Source organism: Cetorhinus maximus, chromosome 7 (assembly GCF_964194155.1).
Source record: "Cetorhinus maximus chromosome 7, sCetMax3.hap1.1, whole genome shotgun sequence".
In the NCBI taxonomy this organism is placed as follows: Eukaryota; Metazoa; Chordata; class Chondrichthyes; order Lamniformes; family Cetorhinidae; genus Cetorhinus; species Cetorhinus maximus.
In genome coordinates this window covers 33,126,341-33,149,222 of record NC_135885.1, presented here as the reverse complement: position 1 = coordinate 33,149,222, position 22,882 = coordinate 33,126,341, and the positions used below count along the sequence as shown (strand labels likewise).

At 43.0% G+C, this 22,882-nt stretch overlaps 1 protein-coding gene across 1 annotated transcript in view; it reads right to left on the bottom strand.

Annotated features, from left to right (window-relative positions):
• Nucleotides 1–13,767: 13,767 nt before the first annotated feature.
• The window catches only part of LOC144683107 (uncharacterized), a 41,932-nt gene continuing 32,817 nt past the window's right edge, over nt 13,768–22,882 (bottom strand). The window contains exons 3-6 of the mRNA XM_078546124.1: nt 22,201–22,338; nt 20,546–20,693; nt 14,501–14,610; nt 13,768–13,891 (exon numbers count right to left, since the gene is read on the bottom strand). Coding sequence (XP_078402250.1) covers nt 13,768–13,891; nt 14,501–14,610; nt 20,546–20,693; nt 22,201–22,338 — 520 coding nt within the window. The remainder of the gene's footprint in view (nt 13,892–14,500; nt 14,611–20,545; nt 20,694–22,200; nt 22,339–22,882) is intronic.

Here is a 22,882-nt window from a genome sequence, read left to right as displayed (position 1 = left end):
GTCATATGATAGACATGATAGAAGTGCAGTAGTGCACAAAGAGTCTGGTAGAAGCCGGCATGAAGACAGTACCTAGTCAGGGCTGTACCTATGTGTTACCAATAAAGAATTAATGTTCAACCACACATGCCAACAGACCATCTGAATTTGTAAAGTCAGAGACTTTAGGGGAGAAGGGGTAGCACATAAAGACTGTACCGTAAATACATTGGGCAATGACTTGGGAGAGGTGTAGTATATGGGTGATCAGCATAGCAAGGATTAATGTGGGATCGGAGAACAGTATCACCCACAGTATGATGTACAGAATTTATTATAGACGTAATAGGAGTGCAGTAGTGCACAAAGCATCTGGGTCGAAGCCGGCATGAGGACAGTACCTAGTCAGGGCTGTACCTTGGAGATGTATATAGTTATGTGTTACCAATAAACAGTTAATGTTCAACCGCACAAGCCTCCTAACCTCTTAGTGTGACACTGAACAAAACAACCTTACAACAGCAATCAGGAAGTTACTGTCTGAGTTTCCCTGTTCCTCCAGAAGCTGTGCAATATTGGTATCTCGCTGAGAGACTCAACATTCATATACATGAAGGATATGAGATTGTGATACTTATCAATTAGTTACTAAACATACCAGAAAAGTTAGGTTCAATCAAGCACAAGTGTATTTGTGTTTTAATGGTGAGGATTAACTCCCAAATAACTTCTCTGGCACTGAAAATTAACTTGCACAAGTGTGGAGTCTCATCACCCCAGATAGTAATTATTGTTAAAGATTTTTAAAAATTGTATTTTTTACTTTTTCTTTTTGTCCATTTTATCTCAATCTCATCTCTTTCCCTCTCTTTATTTTACTTTCTATACATGATTTGCCATTGAACTAAACATCCCAATTTACACTTCCTGGTTCAGACTTTGCATGCCTCGGTAGGAATGTTCAAGCTGAATGGTCCAGGAGACGACACCTTGTTACTTGCCCTATTCAAGTGGCCCCAAATCCCCCATAGAGGGCACTGTACTGACTTGGATTTCTAATTACCGCAACTTCTAGTGCAAAAGCCCATAAAATGTCTATGTGCAAGAGAACGGCTAGTGTTGTTCATTCCCACTGACCATAGAATCTGGGCCAATCTGTTTTAATATGTTGGTTAAGGGATAAATATAGGTCAGGACCCCAAACGTTATCCCCTGCTCTCCTTTGAATAGTGCTTTTGGATCTTTAATCCAACTGAACAAGCCAATCGGGCATCTCATCCAAAATATTGGAGCCTCCAACTTTGCAGTACCCCCATTAGCACTGCGCTAATACCTAGATCAATTCCATGGAGTGAGGTCTGAACTCGAGACCATTGACTTGGAAATTAAAGTACTACCGCTGACATTACAGGGGACTTTTTCTCTGAACCTATACAAAACCCAGTGAAATCAGGGTGGACAATGTTGGAAAATTTGGGCATCATGGTCCTCCAACAGGGACTTTGCTCCCCCTACCTTCACCGGAAACACCATTGGCTGCTCCTTTCCCACATGCCATGTGTAGATTTTTCATCTATCTGTCACAGTTACCATCACTTCCTAGGACCTAAATGTAACAGGAAGGAACAGTAAAGGGCCCATTATGCGCCCAGTGAAAAGAGAAATCTTGTAATGGCCTCCTTTCTCCACAGTCAGCCCAGAGACTTACTGAAGGTCAATGTCTCATCTAAGGTTTTCCAGTGGGAGCCTTTCTACCTATCTTTGCAGCATTTCTGCTGTTTAAGTTCACTTAATGTAGCAGCAGCATTCCGACTGCTGCACTGCCAGGATTCTGTACTGGAAGGATACACCTTAATGCTAACAATGCCACAGGGTGCCAACTGTGCACATGAAATGAATCCCAACCCAGGAAATGGATTATTGTTGGGGAGGATAAGGAAGACCAGTCAGAAGTCTTGCTCTGCCAGAACTCCAACTTGGTGAAGAGCATTCCCCCACTCCCCTACCATCACCAATGTAATATTCTGCATGACCAGTTTATCAAAATTTGGTTACTATAAATACTTACATTGGAATTTATAATAACAAACAAATGTAGGTTACCTTCTAGTGATGTTTTAATCAATTATGTTGCTCCTTCTTCTTTTCCTGGTTGTTCTCCATTGGTGTCCAAACTGTTGTAAGATGTTTTGCTGGACATACAGCTGAGGAAATCGTTGGTGCATGATTTGTGCAATGGAATGGCATTACTAAGGAAGAGGATGTGTCAACAGCACAGAGTTGAAAGTTTCTTCCTACAGTCTGTGCAGCAGAGGTAGAAATTATAGAAAAAGGAGTGATAGAATTATCTGAAGGAAATGAGGATAAATAACCTAGGCAATCACTAGAAGATAGCAAAGAAGAGGGCCCAATATTAGATCTAGCGATATTAGAGGACCATAGTCTTCCATCAGAATCTGTAAACATTGGATATGAACCACTAGGGCCAGTTGAAGGGAAAATTGAGTTGTTAGCTAGGTTAGGAAAGCAAATATTTTGAACATCATGTGGAACAGGAAAGTGGGATGAAGGAGGAATGTTTGGAGGCAAAGTATTCATCTGAATTTGTGGAATTAGTCTCTCTGTACTGGGAATACAGTATTGATTGGGCTCAAAAGCAGCTTCATGATGTACAAAAGCATAGTTCATGTGACCTGCAGCTAGAAAAAAATCATACTTTTACCATATATACTCAACCATTAAATACTTAACTGAGAAGGCTTGCATTTATATCCTGCCCGCCTAACATTCAAAATACCTCACAAGCAGTGAATCACTTTTGAAATTAACCATGGTGACCAATTTGCATACAGCAGGCTGAATTTTATGCAGAGGCAATGGCCCTGCCCACTGACTGAAAAGTCAGGGTTGAGCCCACCTCCACTCGCCTAGGTAGCCACGACTGGACTTTATAATCTTCGGGCAGTTTATTGCCTGAAGTCGTGGCTCCCACGTCCAAGAGCTGCCAGAGCAGTGGCCCCTTCTGGGACTGCTCACAGTCCCCAATCAGCAGTGTCACTGGAGGCCGGACTTGAAGGCAAGTGGAGCGGCCTTTCCGGGGGGTGCCTGACTGAGGGGGGGGGTGGGGTTGGGGAATGAGGCGCAAGTGGAGGTAATCAGGAGGTAGTCTTCAAGCAGGGATGGCCTTTTCCACTGAGGAGGCTCTCTCGGGCACAGGATACCAGAATAGGAGGCCTTCCACCCCACACCCCTCCCACCCACAATGAGTCCACAACTTGGCCACCAGGGTTCATCTGGCCACCTCATCACGTGTCGTGGGCATCCCCTGCCACTGGTAAAATGCCAGCAGCGGCAGGAGGCGGCCCATAAGCGGCCATTAATTGGCCTGCCAGCTTGCACCTGGGGTGGGTGTGGGTAGGGGGTATAAGATTCAGGCCAGCAAGATTCCACACATTGCAAGTGATACATGGGACTTCAATATGGAACCTACCTCACATGTTTTTAAAAAGAAATTGTACAATTTTGTGATTAATTAAAACATACAATGATTAATCATTTTTTAAACACTCCTCTGCTTACAAGTTAGAATTAGAGAATTGCATTTGTAGTTGATGTCACCAATAAGAAGGAAATTAAGCATGGTGAGGTTAGCACTGGGTGTATACTTCTGGCACTTTCTCAGTCCTATATCTATAAAACACTAGTCAGCTAATTTTCTTACATCTTTCATTAAAAAAAAATCAATACTTCTGTGTAGTTTAGTGCTAATTTAGCAGTTACATAGAGTCTACAGCACAGGAACAGGCCATGGGCCACACATGCCTCCACCCATCCTTCCTCATCTAACTTTATCAGGGTATCCTAATCAATTTCTCCTTTGTTTTTATCTGGCTTCCCCATAAATGCACCTATGTTATTGCCTCAACTTCTCCTTCAGCTAGTTTGTTTCAAATTCTTAACCACTCTTTGGGTAAAGAATTTTCTCCTTAATTCCCTATGAGTGCCTATTTTAAATTTACAACCTCTAGTTTTGGAGTTTCCCTCAAGTGGAATCAATTTCTATATATCTGCCCTATAAAACCCTTTCATTGTCCAGAAGACCTCTATTAAAGCATCCTCTTTTCTAGAGAAAAGAGCCCTAGTCTAATCAGACTTTCCTGATAAGTATGTCCTCTCACTTCCACTATCATCTTTGTGAATCATTTTGTATACCTTTTCAAGACCTCTATATCCTTCTGATAAAATGGAGCCCAGAACTGTGCACAGTATTCCAAGGGCGGAATTGTCCCATAAATCGGCAAAGTCCGATATCAGGCTGGGAAAATGGCGTTTGACCCGCCGACGGCAATGGTGGCTTTTTCTGCCGAATCGTGCGGCACTTTGTTTTAAAAATGCAGAGGCACGGGTTTCAGATTGGATCGCTGGTGGGACGGCCTCTGATTTGCCCACCCTGCCATCACCTCAGGCCTTCAGTAATCTGGGCACCATATTTAAAGGGCGCCCATGCACAAAGCTAGTACTCTCTAAGCGATTGAAAGCTGCTAGAAAGTCATGGCTGCCAAAGGGAGGAAACATGCTACCCCCAAATTTAGTGACGCCTCCTTCGAGCGCTGACTGGACACAATGGAGGCCCACCATGAGGTCCTCTAACTCACGCTCTGGGTGAAGACCAGCAAGCATGGTTACTAATCCAGCATGGGAGGCAGTGGCAGCGGTGGTCTGCGCCAATGCCCTGCTAAAGAGGCAAGCCGCCCAGTGCCACAAGAGGATGAATGATCGCCTCTGTTCTGCCAGAGTAAGTCACTCTTCTCATCACTCTCAACTCACACACAAAAACCAATCACACCTTCACAGGGATCTCAACACACTGCCAGTGCAAAGGGCATCACCATTCACTCTGCCCAGCGCATTGTGTCCTCATCCCATCCATGGCATCACTCAGCACCCACACACGCCAGGCATCCTTCTCATCTGATATAAAAACAAAAAACTGCGGATGCTGGAAATCCAAAACAAAAACAGAAAAAGCTGGAAAAACTCAGCAGGTCTGGCAGCATCGGCGGAGAAGAACAAAGTTGACGTTTCGAGTCCTCATGACCCTTCAACAGAACTGAGTAAAATTAGGAGAGGGGTGAAATCCTTCTCATCTGGCCTGTTAGGCGTCCTGATTACACTCTCTCCATCTGTAATCATGCAGGACAAGCTGGCACACAACAAAAGGCAGAGGTCGCAGACTGGTGGAGGAATGCCCAACATCAAGGGACTCACAGGCTTTGAAAATAGAGCTACCCAGCTGGTTAATGGGATCTGGATGCTGATGTTGAGGTCGGCGGTGCTCAACCAAGTGAGGGTCCACCAGTGCAACATCCACCAAACAATCACGCGGTGAGTGAGGTCCCCTGTTCCGCAGTCCCCTGCCATGCACTTTATTATCGTTCCTTGCTTTCACAAAGGGGCACTACCCAGGTCCTCCATTCCATTCCCGAGGACAACACGGAAGAGGAATCCACAGACACTGATATTGAAAACCCGTCACAGCGCTCACCCACACCCTCCACCAGCACAGAGACACACCTCAGTGGGACCTTGTGCTAGAGTAGCCCTGGGGTCACAATCTGGTGAGCACATTGCACTGTCTGATCCACAGCAGGGAGGTGGCAGGGAATTCCCAGGTTTCTGGCACTCTGAGGACTGCTGGAGGCCAAAAATCTGCTGAGTCTGAGTCAGATAAGGAGCCTCTGGACTCAGTCACACCTCAGTTGCTGGAGCTGCAAAGACAAGCTCGGAAACATCAGGAAGGGATTCCGCTGCACTTCTCAGATTGCAAGGCACGATGGAGGAGTCCGTCCGTCTTCAGTCTGAGGTGTTGGCGCCGCCATTGCAATGCACCGAGGCTAACACTGGTAGGATGACACCGCCATGGAGACCTTGATCCAGGATATTGGAGTGCAGCTCCTGCAGCAGTGCAGGACCAGCACTCCATCGCTGCGGCACTTGCAGGCATCCATCAGTGTCAACATGAGGTGGTGGTGGGGGGGTGGGGTTGCATCTCGAGCTCACTTCAGCTGCCCCTTCCACTCATGAAATCAGCCAGGGGCCTAGGGCACCCATAGGGAGGAGGATCAGCAGGTGCACACTCTGGGGCCATCCACCCGGGTGACTCCGGGAGAGCCCAGTCCATCCGAATCCCTTCTTCCTGTGACCCCAGCAGCTCCAGCTCCACAGGCCAAGGAGGGTGCCACTGCCACACAGCAGGACCGCAAAAGCAGGCTGGAACCCTCCAAGTCTTGGCCCTCCAGAGGACACCTACCACGGTCATCACAGACAACAGGGTGTAGCAGTTAGCAGACCACCTCCACCTTCACCATGGATGTCAGAGGAGCATCAAGATATAGCAGCAGGATAAGTTAATCACTTCTACTTAATGTTAACATTGTAAATATACTCCCAAGAATGTCTCCTTGTCTATGGCTCCTTGTTATGTTGAGCAGTGTTTGTGTTAATCAGGTGCCTGGGAAGAGTGTCCTGCAGTCAGCAGCACGGTGAAGCAGTCTGGGAAGAGTGTCCTGCAGTCAGCAGCGTGGTGAAGCAGTCTGGGAAGAGTGTCCTGCAATCAGTTCTTGTTGAAAATAACAAGAGTAACATCACAAGACAGCATGAGAGAGCGGCAGAGAGATCAGAACCAGCGTGAGTGCGGGGAAGCTTCAAAAAGTGATGTCAGCACAAAGATGAGAGCTGATTGGTGAGCAGTGGGTAAATGTTTTTCTCCAATTTAAAATAGATTAAGCTAAGGAAAGGTAAGGGTTCTAGTTTTTATTTAAAGTACATAAATAGTTTAATGTCTTTTTTTTACTGTATTTAACTTAAAGTAAGGGTTTTTTTTTTTAACTAGAGGCATGGCAGAGCAGCTCAGTCCCGTGTTATGTACCGCCTGCAACATGTGGGAAGTCCTAGATGCTCCTTGCGCTCTAACCGACCATGTGTGCAGAAGTGGCACCAGCTGCAGCTACTTGAGCTCCGTGTTTCGGAGCTTGAGCGGCAGCTGGAGGCACTGAGGTGCATCTGCGAGGCTGAGTGTTTCATGGATAGCACGTCTTTAGACGTGGTCACCCCACAGCTTACGGAAGTGCAGACAGAGAGGGAGTGGGTGACCATCAGTCAGAAGACAGGTGTCAGGCAGGTAGTCAGGAAATCCCCAGGGTGCATCTTGCTCGAGAACCTTTTTTCTGTGTTGGAAAACGGTGAGAGTGACGGTTCCTCTGGGGAGTGCAGCCACGTTCATGGCACTGTGAGTGGCTCAGCTGCACAGGTGGGGAGGAAAAAGAGGGGAAGAGCAATAGTGGTAGGAGACTCAATAGTAAGGGAACAGACAGGCGTTTCTGCGGCCGTAGACGTGACTCCAGGATGGTATGTTGCCTCCCTGGTGCCAGGGTCAAGGATGTCACTGAACAGCTGCAGGGCATTCTAAAGGGGAAAGACAAACAGACAGAGATCGTGGTACATATTGGGACCAACAACATAGGTAGAAAGGGGGATGAGGTCCTGCAAGCAGAATTTAGGGAGCTAGGAAACAGATTAAAAAACAGGACCTCAAAGGTAGTAATCTCTGGATTACTTCTGGTGCCATGCGCTAGTGAGTATAGAAATAGGAGGTTAGTCCAGATAAATGTGTGGCTGGAAAGATGGTGCAGGAGGAGGGCTTTAGATTTCTGGGATATTGGGACCGTTTCTGGGGGTGGAGGGACCTGTACAAGGCAGATGGGTTGTACCTGAACCGGAATGGGACCAACATCCTTGCAGGGAGGTTTGTTAGTGCTGTTGGGGAGGGTTTAAACTAACTTGGCAGGGGGATGGGATCCTGAGAGGAGGTTCAGCAGGGGGAATTCCACAGCCAAAATTAGAAGAGAGAGAGCAAGTGAGTCTGGAAGGCATAGGAATTATAGGCCAGTTAAGGCACAAGGGAGTTTGGTAAAGTTGGATGGAATTTATTTTAATGCAAGGAGTCTGACGAAAAAGGCAGATGAGTTGAGAACACAAATTAACACATGGAAGTATGATGCAATTGTTGTCACAGAGACATGGTTGAGAGAGGACAGGATTGGCAGCTCAATGTTCCAGGATATAGGGTCTTCAGGTGAGACAGGGGGAGGGAGTAAAAGAGGAGGGGGTATCCCAATATTTTCAAAGAATCAATTACAGCAGTAAGGAGGGAGCCTTAGAAGGCTCCTCAAATGAAGCCATATGGGTAGAACTGAAAAACAAAAAAGGAGCAATCACATTGCTGGGAGTGTACTATAGGCCCCCAAACAATCAGAGAGAAATAGAAGAGCAGATATGTAGGCAAATTTCAGAGAAGTGTAAAAATAATAGAGTAGTAATTGTGGTGGATTTCAACTTCCCCAACATTAACTGGGTTAAATATAGTGTGATAGGTTTAGAGGGAGCGGAATTCTTAAAATGCATCCAGGAAAGCTTTTTAAGCCAGTAAGCAGAAGGTCCTACAAGAGAGGGGGCGGTCCTGGACTTAATTTTAGGGAATAAATCGGGCAAGTGGTAGAGGTATCAGTGGGGGAGCATTTTGCAAATAGTGATCATAACTCCGTTGGATTCGGTTGTTATGGAAAAGAACAAGGATGGGCCAGAAATCAAAGTTCTAAATTGGGGGAAGGCCAATTTTAATAAGATCAGGTATGATTTGGCCAGAGTGGACTGGGAGCAGCTAGCTACTTTTAGGTAAATCTGCCTCAGATCATAGGACTCATTCAAGAAGGAAATCGGGAGAGTACAGGGCCTACATATTCTAGTAAAGACAAAGGGTGGGACTAACAAATCCAGGGAACCCTGGATGTCGAGGGATATACAGGATTGGATAAAGAGAAAAAGGGAGCCTTATGGCAGTTACCGAGGGCTCAAAACAGCGGAATCCCTAGGAGAGTATAGAATGTGTAGAGGGAACTTAAAAAGGAAATTAGGAGAGCAAAAAGGGGGCATGAAAAAACATTGGCAGGTAAAATAAAGGAAAATCCAAAGTTATTTTACAAGTACATAAAAAGTAAGAGGATAACTAGGGAAAGAGTAGGGCCCATTAAGGACCGTAGTGGTAATTTGTGTGTGGAGCTGGAAGACATAGGTAGGGTTCTAAATGAATACTTTGTGTCGGTGTTCACAAATGAGAGGGACAATGGGGGTATGGAAATCAGGCAGGACTGTGACTTAATTGAAGAAATTAGCATAGAAAGAGAGGAGGTTCTAAGTGGTCTGGCAGGCTTAAAAGTAGTTAAATCTCCAAGCCCGGATGAAATGTATCCCAGGTTGTTGAGTGAGGCAAGGGAGGAGATAGCAGGGTGCTGGCAATAATTTTCAATACCTCCCTGGCCACAGGAGAGGTGCCAGAAGACTGGAAGACAGCCAATGTGGTATCGTTATTCAAGAAGGGAGGAAGGGATAAACCAGGGAACTGCAGGCCAGTCAGTCTAACCTCAGTGGTGGGGAAACTATTGGAAGCAATTCTGAGAGACAGAATTAATCTGCACTTGGAGAGGCAGGGATTAATCATGGACAGTTGGCATGAGGATCTTGTTAAGGGGAGGTCATGTCTCACCAATTTGAATGAATTTTTTGAAGAGGTGACCAGGTGTGTAGATGAGGGCAATGCATTTGATGTAGTCTACTTGGACTTCAGCAAGGCTTATGATAAAGGTCCCACATGGGAGACTGATAACGAAGATAAAAGCCCATGGGATCCAAGGCAATTTGGCAAATTGGATCCAGAATTGGCTGAATGGCAGGAAGCAGAGAGTGATGGTCGAGGGTGTTTTTGTGACTGGATGCCTGTGTCCACTGGGGTTCCACAGGGATTGGTGTTGAGTCCCTTGCTGTTTGTGGTATATATAAACTATTTAGACTTGAATGTAGGAGGGTTGATCAATAAGTTCGCGGATGACACGAAAATTGGTGGGGTGGTAAATAGTGAGGAGGATAGCCTTAGATTACAGGAGGATATAGGCGGGCTGATCAGTGGCTAATGGAATTTAATCCGGATAAGCATGAGGTGATGCACTTGGGCAGGACAAACAAGGCACGGGAATACACGATGAATGGTAGGACCCTGGGAAGTACCGAGGATCAGAGGGACCTTGGTGTGTATGTCCACCGGTCCCTTAAGGTAGCGGGACAGGTAGATAAGGTGGTTAAGAAGGCATATGGGATACTTGCCTTTATCAGCCAAGGCATAGAATATAAGAGCAGGGAGGTTATGCTGGAACTGTATAAAACACTGGTTAGGCCACAGCTGGAGTATTGCGTGCAGTTCTGGAATCTACAGTATAGGAAGGATGTGATTGCACTAGAGAGAGTGCAGAGGAGATTTACCAGGATGTTGCCTGGGCTGGAGAGTTTTAGTTATGAGGAGAGATTGAATAGACTGGGGTTATTTTCCCTGGAGCAGAGGAGATTGAAGGGGGACATGATTGAGGTGTATAAAATTATGAGGGACATAGATAGGGTAGACAGGAAGGAACCTTTCCCCTTGGTGGAGGGATGAATAACCAGGGAGCATAGATTTACGCTCAGGGGCAGGAGGTTTAGAGGGGATGTGAGGAAGAATATTTTCACCCAGAGGGTGGCGGGAATCTGGAACTCACTGCCTGAAAGGGTGGTAGAGGCAGATACCCTCAAAACATTTACGAAGTATTTGGATGTGAACTTGCGATGCCATGGCATATAAGACTATGGGCCTAGTGCTGGAAAATGGGATTAGAATAGTTAGGTACTTGTTTGACTGGCACAGATTCAGTGGGCTGAAGGGCCTTTTTCTGTACTGTAAACCTCTAAGACTGTATGTGAAAGCTTGTTTCCTGCACAAAATGAAGGCTACTTTCACAGTCCAGGGCCTCCCCCACTGTGCAGAATGTAACCTTTTGAGCACAGTCCAGATTAGTGATGCGTGCACCTCCGTGTGGCCTGTGTTTGCTGCAAGAATTTCGTACCCAAGCATCGCTGGGCTCCATGATGTTCTCTGTGTGCTCTCAGCACCTTTTAGGTGGGACTGTTCCCCATCTCGACACCATTCCTGACAGGTGAAGGTGTGGTGCTGAAGGGAACAGGTAATGAAGCCTGCCAAAGGATTAAGTTGTCTTAAAGTCCATGTGGCCACTGTTTCTCAACAGCGTCTCGATGATATGAGCCTCTTCACAGAGTGTGTGTGCGCTGCCCTCAGCCAGATAGGTGTCAGATGATCCCAGATGCAATGTGAAGATCTCAGGAGTGATCTCACTGCATCTCGTCATCACCCTCCTGGAACCTTGAGGGTCTCACGACTATGCCTGCATCGTCTGGCCAGTGCAATGGCTTCATCGCCTGCACCCATGTCTTCCAGGACCTCATCACCCTCATCCCCTTTGACTTCCTCCTCATCGGAAGAGATATGCATCTCTTGCATCTCCTCATTATCCAGGTCCTTCCCCATTGCATCACAACGTTGTGTAGTGTGCAGCAAGCCACTATGATGCACAACACCCTCTGGAGAGTGCATGCAGTCTCCACTAGATCTGTCCAAGCACCAGGACCTCATTTTCAGGGTGCCAATGGTGTGCTCAACCAAACTCCAGGTTGTGGCGTGAGCCTTGTTGTACCTTCTCTCACCAGGAGTCTGAGGCCACTGCATGGGTGTCATCAGCCACATCCTTTGTAGATAGTCCTTGTCCCTGATGAGCCAACCCTGCATCCTGTGTGGTCCCTGGAAGATGTCAGGGATCTGAGACCTGCTGAGGATGTGTGAGTTGTGGACGCTTCTGGGGTATCTTGCACACACCTGCATGATCTGTTTGCTATGGTCGTGGACCAGCTGAACATTGAGTGTGGAAAGCTTTGCAGTTCACATACTGGACTGCTTGTTGCTAGGGAGATTTAAGAGCCACATGGGTGCAGTCGATGACACCCTGCACCTGTGTGAATTCGGAAATCTGAGCAAATCCCAGCGCTCTTGCTTCCTGGCTTGCCTGATCCCTACTGAAATTGACAAAGGTGTGTGCCTTGGCAAAAAGAGCATCCACGACCTCCTGGATAATTTGTGGGTGGAAGCTTGCGAGCTCCCATAAAGGTCCCCAGTGGAGCCCTGGAAGGAGCCACTGCTGTAGAAATTGAGCACAGCGGTAACTATAACTGCCAATGGCATTTGACGCCCTCTGAGTTCCCGTGGTGCCAAATCCTGCAGAAGGTGACATATGTGTGTGACCAGTTCCCTTGACATGTACAGGCATCGACGACACTGGTTCTCAGTCATCTGCAGGTAGCACATGCTACCCTGGGTCAAGCGATGTGCCTACGAACATACGCCTCCTCAGGACCACTCTTGGTCAAGTCATCGCCTGCGACTGCCTCTCAAGGCCCCTTAACGCATGTCAGAGAGTCCAGGCCACCACATGAATGGCCAGTGTTTAGTGCGTATGATGGCTCACCACGCCCACACCCAGTGCCACCCCACACCACATGACCGAGTGGTGGCAGCTTGGGCCACTTGACTGCATCCTGTACTCTCATCTCAGGCTCAGAAATTTTCCTAACCTGGACTCCAAGGCTTCCCAGTTTGCTTGTATGATGAGGGTGGCTTTTCAATGTCAACTGAAACATAATGCAAGGGACTGGGAGCATACCCCTCTGTCAGTGTTCGATGGTCACCTTTCCCAACAGGATACTCATGATGCATGCTTGGCTGAGAGCCCAGACCCATGAAAGGATTGTGCGAGTAGGAGTTTACACAGCTGGAAAGAAATGTTGAGTTTGCTTGATTAACATCTTTATGTGGTCATATTAGCTTAGACCTTCAGGTCAGCAGCGATTCAAGGCACATAGCTTTACGGGCAGTGACATTTTCCAACCTGATGATATTACCCATTTTCAGCCTTTTCTTCCGATCTCGGCTGAAGCAGAAATGGACCTGCAAAGCCATTCACGCAGAATGACGACCATAGGAGAGTTGGGGGAAGGAGATGACATTCCCCCTTTTAACGACAGATGACATATTCAGGTAAGTTAATGAATGAGTAAATGGGTGAGTGAAATGGTGAGGTGGGTTAGCGAGTGAGTGAGTGAATGGCTGGGTGAGTGGATAGTTGGGTGCTTAGTGGGAGGGGTAGCCAGGTCTACTTGGGGTGGGGTAAGCCGGGTCTGGTTAGCAAGGCTAGTCAGGTCTGGTCGGCAGGGCTAGTCAGCTCTGGTCAGTGGGGCTAGTCGGGTCTAGTCGGCAGGGCTAGTCAGCTCTGGTCAGTGGGGGTAGTCGGGTCTAGTTGGCAGGGCTAGTTGGGTCTGGTCAGAGTGGGTAGACTGGTCTGGTTGGGGGGTGGGGGGTCAGCTGTGGTACTCAGTTACTTATTCTGGCTAATCTCGGAGTTAGACTAGATATTAAACCATGTAACATTTCCAGGATAAGTATGCAGATAAGTCCCGTCTATCTGGCCCAAGTCTCTGCCCTGAGCTCAGTGTCGGAGATTTTCATGGTGGGTCCTCGGCTGCAGAACCAGCAGATCGGAAGTTTAAACTTCCCAGGCGATTTCCGCTACTACTACATCTACTACATTACCCTAATCTGCTGTTACTTCCTTCACAGAATTGAATAAGATTGGTCAAGCACGATTTTCCCTTTTGAATTCATGTTAACTACTCTTCATTATACTTCTGGTTTCCACATGTTTATCGGTTACATCTTTGTGTAAACTAACTGGTCTACATTTGTTCTCCATGGCACTTAGACACAATGCTTCCTAATCCCCTTTATAACAATATCTTTAATTAGAAAGTATTCATACCGACTGTTTTATGATTGTTGAAATATTCATTTTCTGTATATTGGTTTGGAGCAAACTGAACATTTGGTTTTACTTTTTTTGAAGTATCGCCCATAAAGACACTCTTTCTGTAAAATAAAACCAGAACATTATAATTCAAACCTTCTATTCTATACTTTATTATACTCCCTTTAGTAGCACACACTGTTCTGAAATCAATTAATAAATACTAAAATTAGCATACGATAGGATAGCGTCCTAAAGCTGCTCTTCATTATCAGGATGACCCCAATCTCATAATAATTTACTTCATGAAATCAGCCTACATCCATTTAATTTTAACCTTCTATAACAATCCAACAAAACTTCAGCCAATTGTGCATTAAACTGTCCATGGAAACTACAACTTTGAATAAATAATAAACAATGTCACTCCAGGTGTTTTACAGCTACAAACTAAACGCCCTACTAGCAGTTCCCAATTCCCTCCAGGGGAATCGTGGTGGTACAAAATTATTCAGCTGTGCTGGCTAAATATCCTCAAAATAGAACTTTTTTCTTACTACTACAAGTAGAACAGATTTGGACTACCAAAAGTATATATTTACAAGTATTGCAGTATGTAGTGGTACAACTATGCAGATACCTCTGCAAAGGATAGCTTCCAATCATGGTGTACAAAATAACACTGATGAACAGATATTACTCCAATAAACAATTTCTCATTTTTTTCTTACCTGGGTGTTAAACCAATTCTCTGTTTTAACTGTTTTCGAGGATACTTGTTATCATTTGGCTTCCATACATACTTACAATATTTTGTATTTGTCTGAAAGATTTCAATAATCTGAAATATTGAAACATTCCAATAAGTGAATGTGTTATTTTGAAAATTGATATGCATATGAATACCAAGGCCCTTTAAAGTGATTTTTTTTCATTGTTTAAAAAGCAAATAAATTCCAATTATTAATTTCAGGCAAAAAAAAACAATGTTAAGCCTATAACCTAGAAACCTCTTTGACTGATGTAATTTCATGAATGCTTAATGCATTTATATAAAACTCCTCTCTGCAGTATTTAACTGGGGACATTCACCTATTCATCTTAAAGGGGCTAGCACATGTAATATAATAGAGACACTAATTTAGTAGAAACATATATTAAAGCTTTCGAAGGTTAGCATTGATCACAGCGGAGTTCAAGTTTATATTTCTTTTTAAATTTGTAGGACACTGACAAGTCAATCTACATGTGGCAGATTGTGCCTAAAACGGATACAAGTTAAAAAAATACATAGACCCTTAGAGCCAAATTATGAAGAACAATTTTGTTTGGAAATAATACAAAATCTGATAATGGTATAAGTCATCCTTCCATTGCACTGTGAAGTAAAGAGTTGATCTTGATGGATGCCAAAACTGATCAATGAGTTAATAGGTGTATCCCTACAGAATAGAGTGGGCTTTATTAGCGAGGGTGGGAAGTGAAAGGATTTAGGCATGATTATTGATTTTCCACTGAAAGTTTCTGATTAGTGTGGAGCAATTATCAACAGAGTTAATCAAATACAAGAATATCGCTCAAAGGCATTTCATTGCAAGTCAAAGGAAGTTATACCAGCCTTTTATTCATTATTGATATGGTCAAATGTGGGATAATGTCAGCAATTTTGGCTTCCTTTGTTCAAAAGGACACTGATGCACTTGAAATAATTCAGAAGAATGACAAGGATAATCTAGGAATTCTCAGTTGTGAGGGAAGACTTAAGAGTGATGGTAGAAAACTTTGAAAACAAGTACGATCCTTTTTTGGTCTTTTTAAAATTGCATTTCAGGTTCATAATTTAATTGCATTCTACATTTTATGACGATTTTTTTCTCCTCTTCTTCTCAGACAGTCCCTCAGGATTGAGGATGACCTGTTTATACTCAGGTTCACTGGGTTCTGAGATGGCTGACAAGTTCAATACATGATCTGCAGACTCTGCCACATGTGGGTCAGGTGGTGCTTCAAAGGTTGGGTTGTTTGGAGGTTTGTGTGCTATTGCACATAAATATTTCACATTTTGATTGCACGGTGCTTTCAGGAGTGCATTTCTATATTAAAGTTTCTTGTCCTGGCATTTTGAAGGCTTTAGAACTAATTCAGCAGGGAACTAATCATCTAAAAATCAATTAGCTTCAAGTGAGATAAGATGTTAGAAGAATGCATTCCCACAGAGTTGTGTATATGTGACTAAACTCGAATAAAAGCTGCTGATGCAGTCTTGATTAATACCTTCAAAAATGAGTTGGATTAATAAATTCAGAATATGAATAAAGGTTATTAGGATGGGTAAAAAACTGAAAAGATCAAACATTCCAGAGGATAGTTATGATCCTGGATGAAACCTCCAGGTTTTTGGTAAGATCTGGTTAGGGACCAATAACATTTTGTTTAAAGTAGACAAAGTTTGAGATTCAACACACTTGTTATGAGAATAAAGCCACAAGATTCCACGGATTTTGAACAAAAAAATAAACTTCACTATAAAAAGGTCAGAAAAATAAAACAATTTACAATATCTGTCTTATATTCTAATATTCAGGGTTATTATGATGTAAGTGTGAATTAACAGGCAAACTGTAGTCAAACACATCACACTGCACAATGGCAGATGCAACCAAGACAGGTTCCACGGATTTCTCAACAAGCCACCCAGATGTCAGTAAACACTGAGTCAACCAATCTCATTGAAACTCTGTCTCTCATCAGGGATTCCAGACTTCACCTTCGAAGATCTCGCCTTGGAATTCTCTCCAAAAGTCGCTCTAACTCAAATGGCCTTAACGACGGCCCACTCGCTTGATTTCAATCTCATCTCCTGAGATTCCAATCGCCTGGATTCCTGAGTCTGCACTCCAGCACCAACTCACAAGCATAGCTTCAGCTATTCGGCCATGCAGAGCAGAACACTACTGTTCCAAAGGGTTATGTTTGCCCCAATGGCCTGCAGCACGGAATCACCAACCTTCTGCTGTCTTCTCTAATCTCCGGACATCTCCTGAGCCTTCTTGATTGCCAGGAGTTCTCCCGTACCCTCTCCACTTAAGGTCTGCCAACCACTGCCGTTTTTCTGCTCGGAGCCTCTTTCTTTGCTTCTCTTTCTTCTTAGCTAGGACCTCTGCCTGGAAATCTTTCCAATTACATGATCGGGGTTTTTGCACCATTCTCTTGTTGAGCAGGTGCACTGATCCCATCCTCGGCCTGAAGAACTACAAAAAAGCTAGGATGCGCACATGCCACTCACTCCCAGTCCGCTCATGCATAAAACACATAAGGCACGCTGGTAGTTGTAGTTCCCAGCCCCCACTTGACGAAACGGTAAGTTTGGATCTCATAACAGGATACATTGGCTTTTATGCAACTGGAGCTATAAATGATAAGAAAGGTCTGCAGAGCAAGCATCTGTAGTAGACAGTGGTGCTATAAGGATGTATGAATATTCTGAAGTTTGATTCCACTTGACAATCTAGAAGTATTCATGTGCAAACTCCACACATGAAATCAATAATTTGCCTCAAGTTTGCTACACCAGTAACCTCAACATCATCTGCCAAAGCAGTAGGGTTGATGAGCTGAATGACCTTTTCTCATTCTGACCCATTTTTACTCTTCTACTTTTCAAAGTTTACAGCATAATATCTAATCAAGTTTGAAAAAGGTGACTACTTTGGTAGAGAAAAGGTGTCATTTTGAGGCATGGTCACAGTGGATAGCCTGATGTGTTACTTTTGAATACCAGGCTACCAATGTCCCAATGTTCTCTATGTGAACACTTCCAAACAGTACAAATATTGCTCAGAAGAAGCACTCTCATCAACACTTCCCAGAGGAAACTGAGAAAGCAGCTGTGAACACTGAGTGTCTATTCATATTGGGACTCCAGACATATAGCCAGCCCCAATGAAGTGCCGTTAAATCTTGCCTTAGTTTCACTGGTGACCTAGGAAATCCGTGCAGGAGGTATTAATTTCAAATTATATTTCTTGACTTGCCTCGTTTTCTTTTATTCATTTCAACATTGGTTATGTCCTGCATTACAGGCCTTGGTCTTTCAACTTGATCCTCAATAAAAAGAAAATCATAGAAAAACAGAAGAAATAAGCTGCCAGCAGAGAGAAACAGGTCATCTCTGCAAAGAGCCATTACATTAACATGAAACTACATTTATACATGGGAGTCATAGCAGCAGCATTCCACAGCTCCCACATCTTTTCAAATGTTTTATGAAAGGTCAAAGTTAAGAAAAAAGCCTTCTTAATGGAAGAAAAAGTCTTGAGAGCACTTACTGTGGAAAATTGTTTTCAGAATACAGTGTATGCCAGTGACAACTTCTACTTTGCCTCTGTATTTTGATTTTATATTTTGTCGGAAATCTAGGTAAATTGCTGGAACTAATGGTGTAAGTACACAAATGTGTAATTGATCTCTTTTGCAAAAATCTGAATAAATTCATATTACAACAGGGAGACTTCTTCAGCTTCAACCTATAAACTGAACAAATATTGCTTGGTAAACAAGTTATAAAACAGCCCAATATTACTGAAATATGTTGATTGATCTTTCAGTCAAGAGCGAAAACCAAAAAAAAACAGTTTACTGTTTTGAACTGTAATCGAATAATTCGAGCCTTTTCATTTCTCTTTCTTTTTCTCCAAATCAAGTTTTTATTTTGTTTATCTTTTGATCTCAAGCTGCTTCATTTCTAACTAAATCTTAGCTATCCCTAGCTGTGATACATCATATTTCAGGTTTTTCTCCTTTTAATTCCAAATGCTGGGTAATTAGATTAATCATATCATCCTTACGAAATCCTGCTTTTACTTCTACCTTAAATTTATCTGATAGCTCTCTCAGTTTAGCCTTAGTCAAGGATTTCAAATAATCTAATGGTACATCTTCTGCTCTGAGAAAAGTCTGAGCAACAGTCAAAGCCATTTTTAAATTTCAACCCATGTAATATACTTCACAGCAAATCCTGTTCATATGCTCAGTACCTCCACGTACTCATTCCTTTTAGAATCCACTGAAATTCAAGGATTTTTGTATCCCGCAAGAGACCCAAATTTGTCTCGATCCTGGACAAGCCCCCAGATGATATTAACCCTGAACAAGTCAGGTCCCAGAGTGAAACCTGGCTTGATGGATCCTAACTTTGTTTTTTTTAGAAACCACTGAGGGCAGTTATAAAACATATTCACAGGAGCCTGCTAGTGTACTTATAACACAAGGAATAAAACTTTTATTAAACAAGAAAAATGACCTATATTACACTAGACAAAAAAGGTTAGAAAGATCTCAATAAACACCAGTAAATGATTTAAATCACTATTCCTTCACCCCAACTATACCTTTACAGATACAAACACAATTCACAATATCTATCTTATACTCTAATATTCAGGGTAAGCATGCGGTACATGTGAACTAATAGGTGAACTGTGATTGGACACACCACACCCCAAGACAAGTGACAGATGCCACCAAAGCAGATTTCAAGGATTTCTCATCAACCCCTCCAGATGCTTGTTACACTGTGAGACAACAGACCTCATAAAAATCTCTGTCTTTTTAACAAGGGCTTCCAATCTCCCCGCTCAAAGAACTTGCCTTGGAATTCTCTCCCAAGTCACTTCCACTGGGATTTCTTCAACAAGTATCCACCTCCACAGTTTCAAACTTGCCTTCCGATATCCCTTTCCCCTGGATCTCCACGTACACTCAAGCTTCACCTTCCAAGCAAAGTTTCAAATATTCAGCCGTGCCAAGCAGAACGCCACTGCTCCAAAGGCCCGCAGTAAGGAGTCACCAACCTTCGCTGCCTCCTCGGATCTTCTAGCTTCTCAAGCCCACCTTGCTTGAAGTCTGCTCCCCGCAGTTTTCTCTTTAATCAGAGCCAATTGCTCTGCTCCTTTCAACTTTGTTCAACAGTATCTATTTCTGATCTCTGCCCTTGTTCTTTACCTAGGACCGTCTTCTGGGACCTGTTTCTGCCCCACTCCCTGGTTTGAGATCTTTTTCTTTGTTTGGGACATTCTCCCTGTCCCCCTCCCTGTGTCCTGTTCCTTGGAACACCTTCCCTGAAATGGCACTTATCTTTAGGTCACCTGATCTCCAGTTTCACTTCTCCTTTCCCTTCTGCACAGGTGCACAGGGTCAGTTCCAGATCTGCAAAGCTAAAGAAATGAACTGCGCATGTGCACAGGGCTGGTTTCCGGCCTAAAGACGAGAAAATAAACTGCGAATGTGCATGCACAGGAGTCCTGAGAACTGAAATAAAAACACAACCTGTGCATGTGCGGCAATGCACAGAAATCCGAGGCCTGCTGGGAACTCCGAACTCCCGATCTATAATTTAAACTTATGAGTTTTTTTTTCCTTTACTTGGGGGTTCATCACAATAGGCATTCTTTCCAACACACAGGGGATAGGATTTGACCTGCAGTTCGACATACATATATGCCCACGAGTAAGGCAACCAGATAATTCATGAGTGTTTTATAGCTAGTCTCATTACAGAGGTATGTTTCACCATCAGTCATGATTACAAATACATGTTCTATTCAAAAAGAAATGCCTGTTTATTACCGTAAAGTTTTAAATACCTTTTGTTTTTATCAGTTTTGTAATACTGGATATTTTGCTTTAAATGGCAAACAAACTTTAAACGAACTTTTAAAAATCTGCATATTCTTAACCCTTTTATACCATAATTTTCAACATTTAAAATGTTTTACCTGTGATATAACATTGTTCGGTATTCTACCATAAATGTATCTCATATATTCCACAGTCATCTCCAGAATGGATGCCACATCAGTTCGTCTACCTTTCACATAGGGCAGAAGCACTCGTAACTGGTCACAACAATCTTTAATGCGTTCTCTAATTGTAAATTTTAAAAATGAGATCATTAATTGCTTCTTAATTCTAATAAAAACACAAGAATATTAGAAACATTGAAAGATGAGAAAAGGCTATTTGTCCTGACCTTCTAATGTTCTCCTACAGCCTGATATGTAACCGTATTTGGAATTCTCCTAATGTTTAACTTTACATCTGTACCTGATAGGTCATTCCAAATGATTATTATTCTTCAAATAAAGTTTTTTTTATGTTATGATGGTTTAATATTTATTTTTCATTAAGCTGAAATTTGTCCTGTGGTCCCATTGACCTGAAATAACATTCTGGTTTCTTTTTGAAAGTCCAAATGTAGGACATGTTATAGTCTATTTTTAACAGTCTCAAAGAAGTTGCAAAACAGGGTCTAACCTTTATAAATTTATGATTAAGCTATTGGTAAGAATCCAATAAACTGAAATGGTTTCCACTATATTGTACATGAATGATATTACTCTTTTGGGGCTGGTTGGCTGGTCAGATTTTTTCCCTTTTCAAAGATAAACAAAGACACCAGGCTAGTCTGAACTTCATTCAGTAACTAGACCCTTACCATCCACAATCTTATTGTGGATCACTGCATTGGCATTCTGGCTTTAACTGAAACTTGACTCTCAGATGTTAACACCTGGCTCCTTATTGAAAGCATCTTGCATTCCTGGCTCCATTGTCCAGTCAAGTAATATTGTCACCTCATTCTTTTACTGTTACAATATTGAACAATTAAAGTTTTCATTATTGTGCACAACATTCTTTGCTATGTCCACCTCTAGTATTCCCTTTGCACTATTATCATTTTAGCATTTGCCTATACTCCTAACAAATCCAATGTCTTATAAGTTCCTATAACTGACCCTAATTATTAATCCTGTCCTCTACCTGCTTGTGAGTTTAAGCAGATTGTTTGCCTTCCCAAGATACCATTTCAAATTTCCTGACATAAAAATATATAACTACCCTTGCCGTCTTCTGTTTTTCCCAGACAACTTAAATGCCTGTAATCGCTAGGACGAGTAAGGTAGCAAAGTGACCATGTTATTGGACAGTAATCCAGAGGCCCAAACTAAAGATGTACAGACTTGAGTTCATATCTCACCAGCTGGAGATTTTGAATCCAGTTAAGTATGGAATTAAAAAACTAATACCAGTAGTGTTGATAGATTAACATTGCCAGATTGTCATTAATTCATCTGGGACAGAAATATGCTGTCCTTCTCCAGTCTGGACTATATGTGATTCTAGACCCACAGCAATATAGTTGACTCTCAAGTGCCCTCTGAAATGGCCAAGCAAGCCACTCGGCGGTTGAAGGAGGCAGCTCACCACCACTTTCTAAAGGGCAATTAGAGACATGCAATAAATGGTGACCTTGCCAGTGACACCACATCCTGAGAATGAATTAAAAAAAGATATTGCAATTTCTTTCTGTTGCGCTTACTTCAATTCATTTCCATTTACTCTTACATTCAAAAATTAATCCACCTGTTACCTTCTCATCCGTTCCATGTCGCTATGTTGTAATGCATCTACACAGCGTTTCTTGCAGTTAGGTTCTGATGATGGGGATTCTGGCAATTTCAATTCATGTATCAATTCATGTGATACACCATTTCCTTCAGATTCTGAGCTAAGTAAACACAATGTTATTGAATAATATATTAAAATTAGCCCCTTCTGCATCCCTTTTCCTGCTCTGAAAACCAACAATATTATTTAATTCAAATACACTCAGCCAAGTTAGAATTAAAAGATGAAGCGGTAGATTTTTCAAGTTAGCATTTCTAACTCAGATCTTAGAATGATGAGAATACATACCAGAAATTCTGCTATAGACATCAATGTTCCTTCTTCGCAGATTGCATAATTTTTCAAAAATCACAGCACACCTCAAAACAGAAAGGGTAACTTCTAGGCCCGAATTTAATTAATTATAGCCAAAAGTGTTATTCCGCACATGAAAGAAAAATTCTACTGATGGAAAATCGTGGTTTTGAGTGTTCAAAGCAGAAATATTCTAATCTACATTTAAGGTAATAGAAGGAAACAGTTGTTCATGTAGACTTATTCCACAAAATATATTTTTGATTGGAATTAACTATTTTTAGATCAAAAATGATCTCACTACAGTTCAACTGGAAAGTTACAAAATTTAGATGAAACATCGACAACCA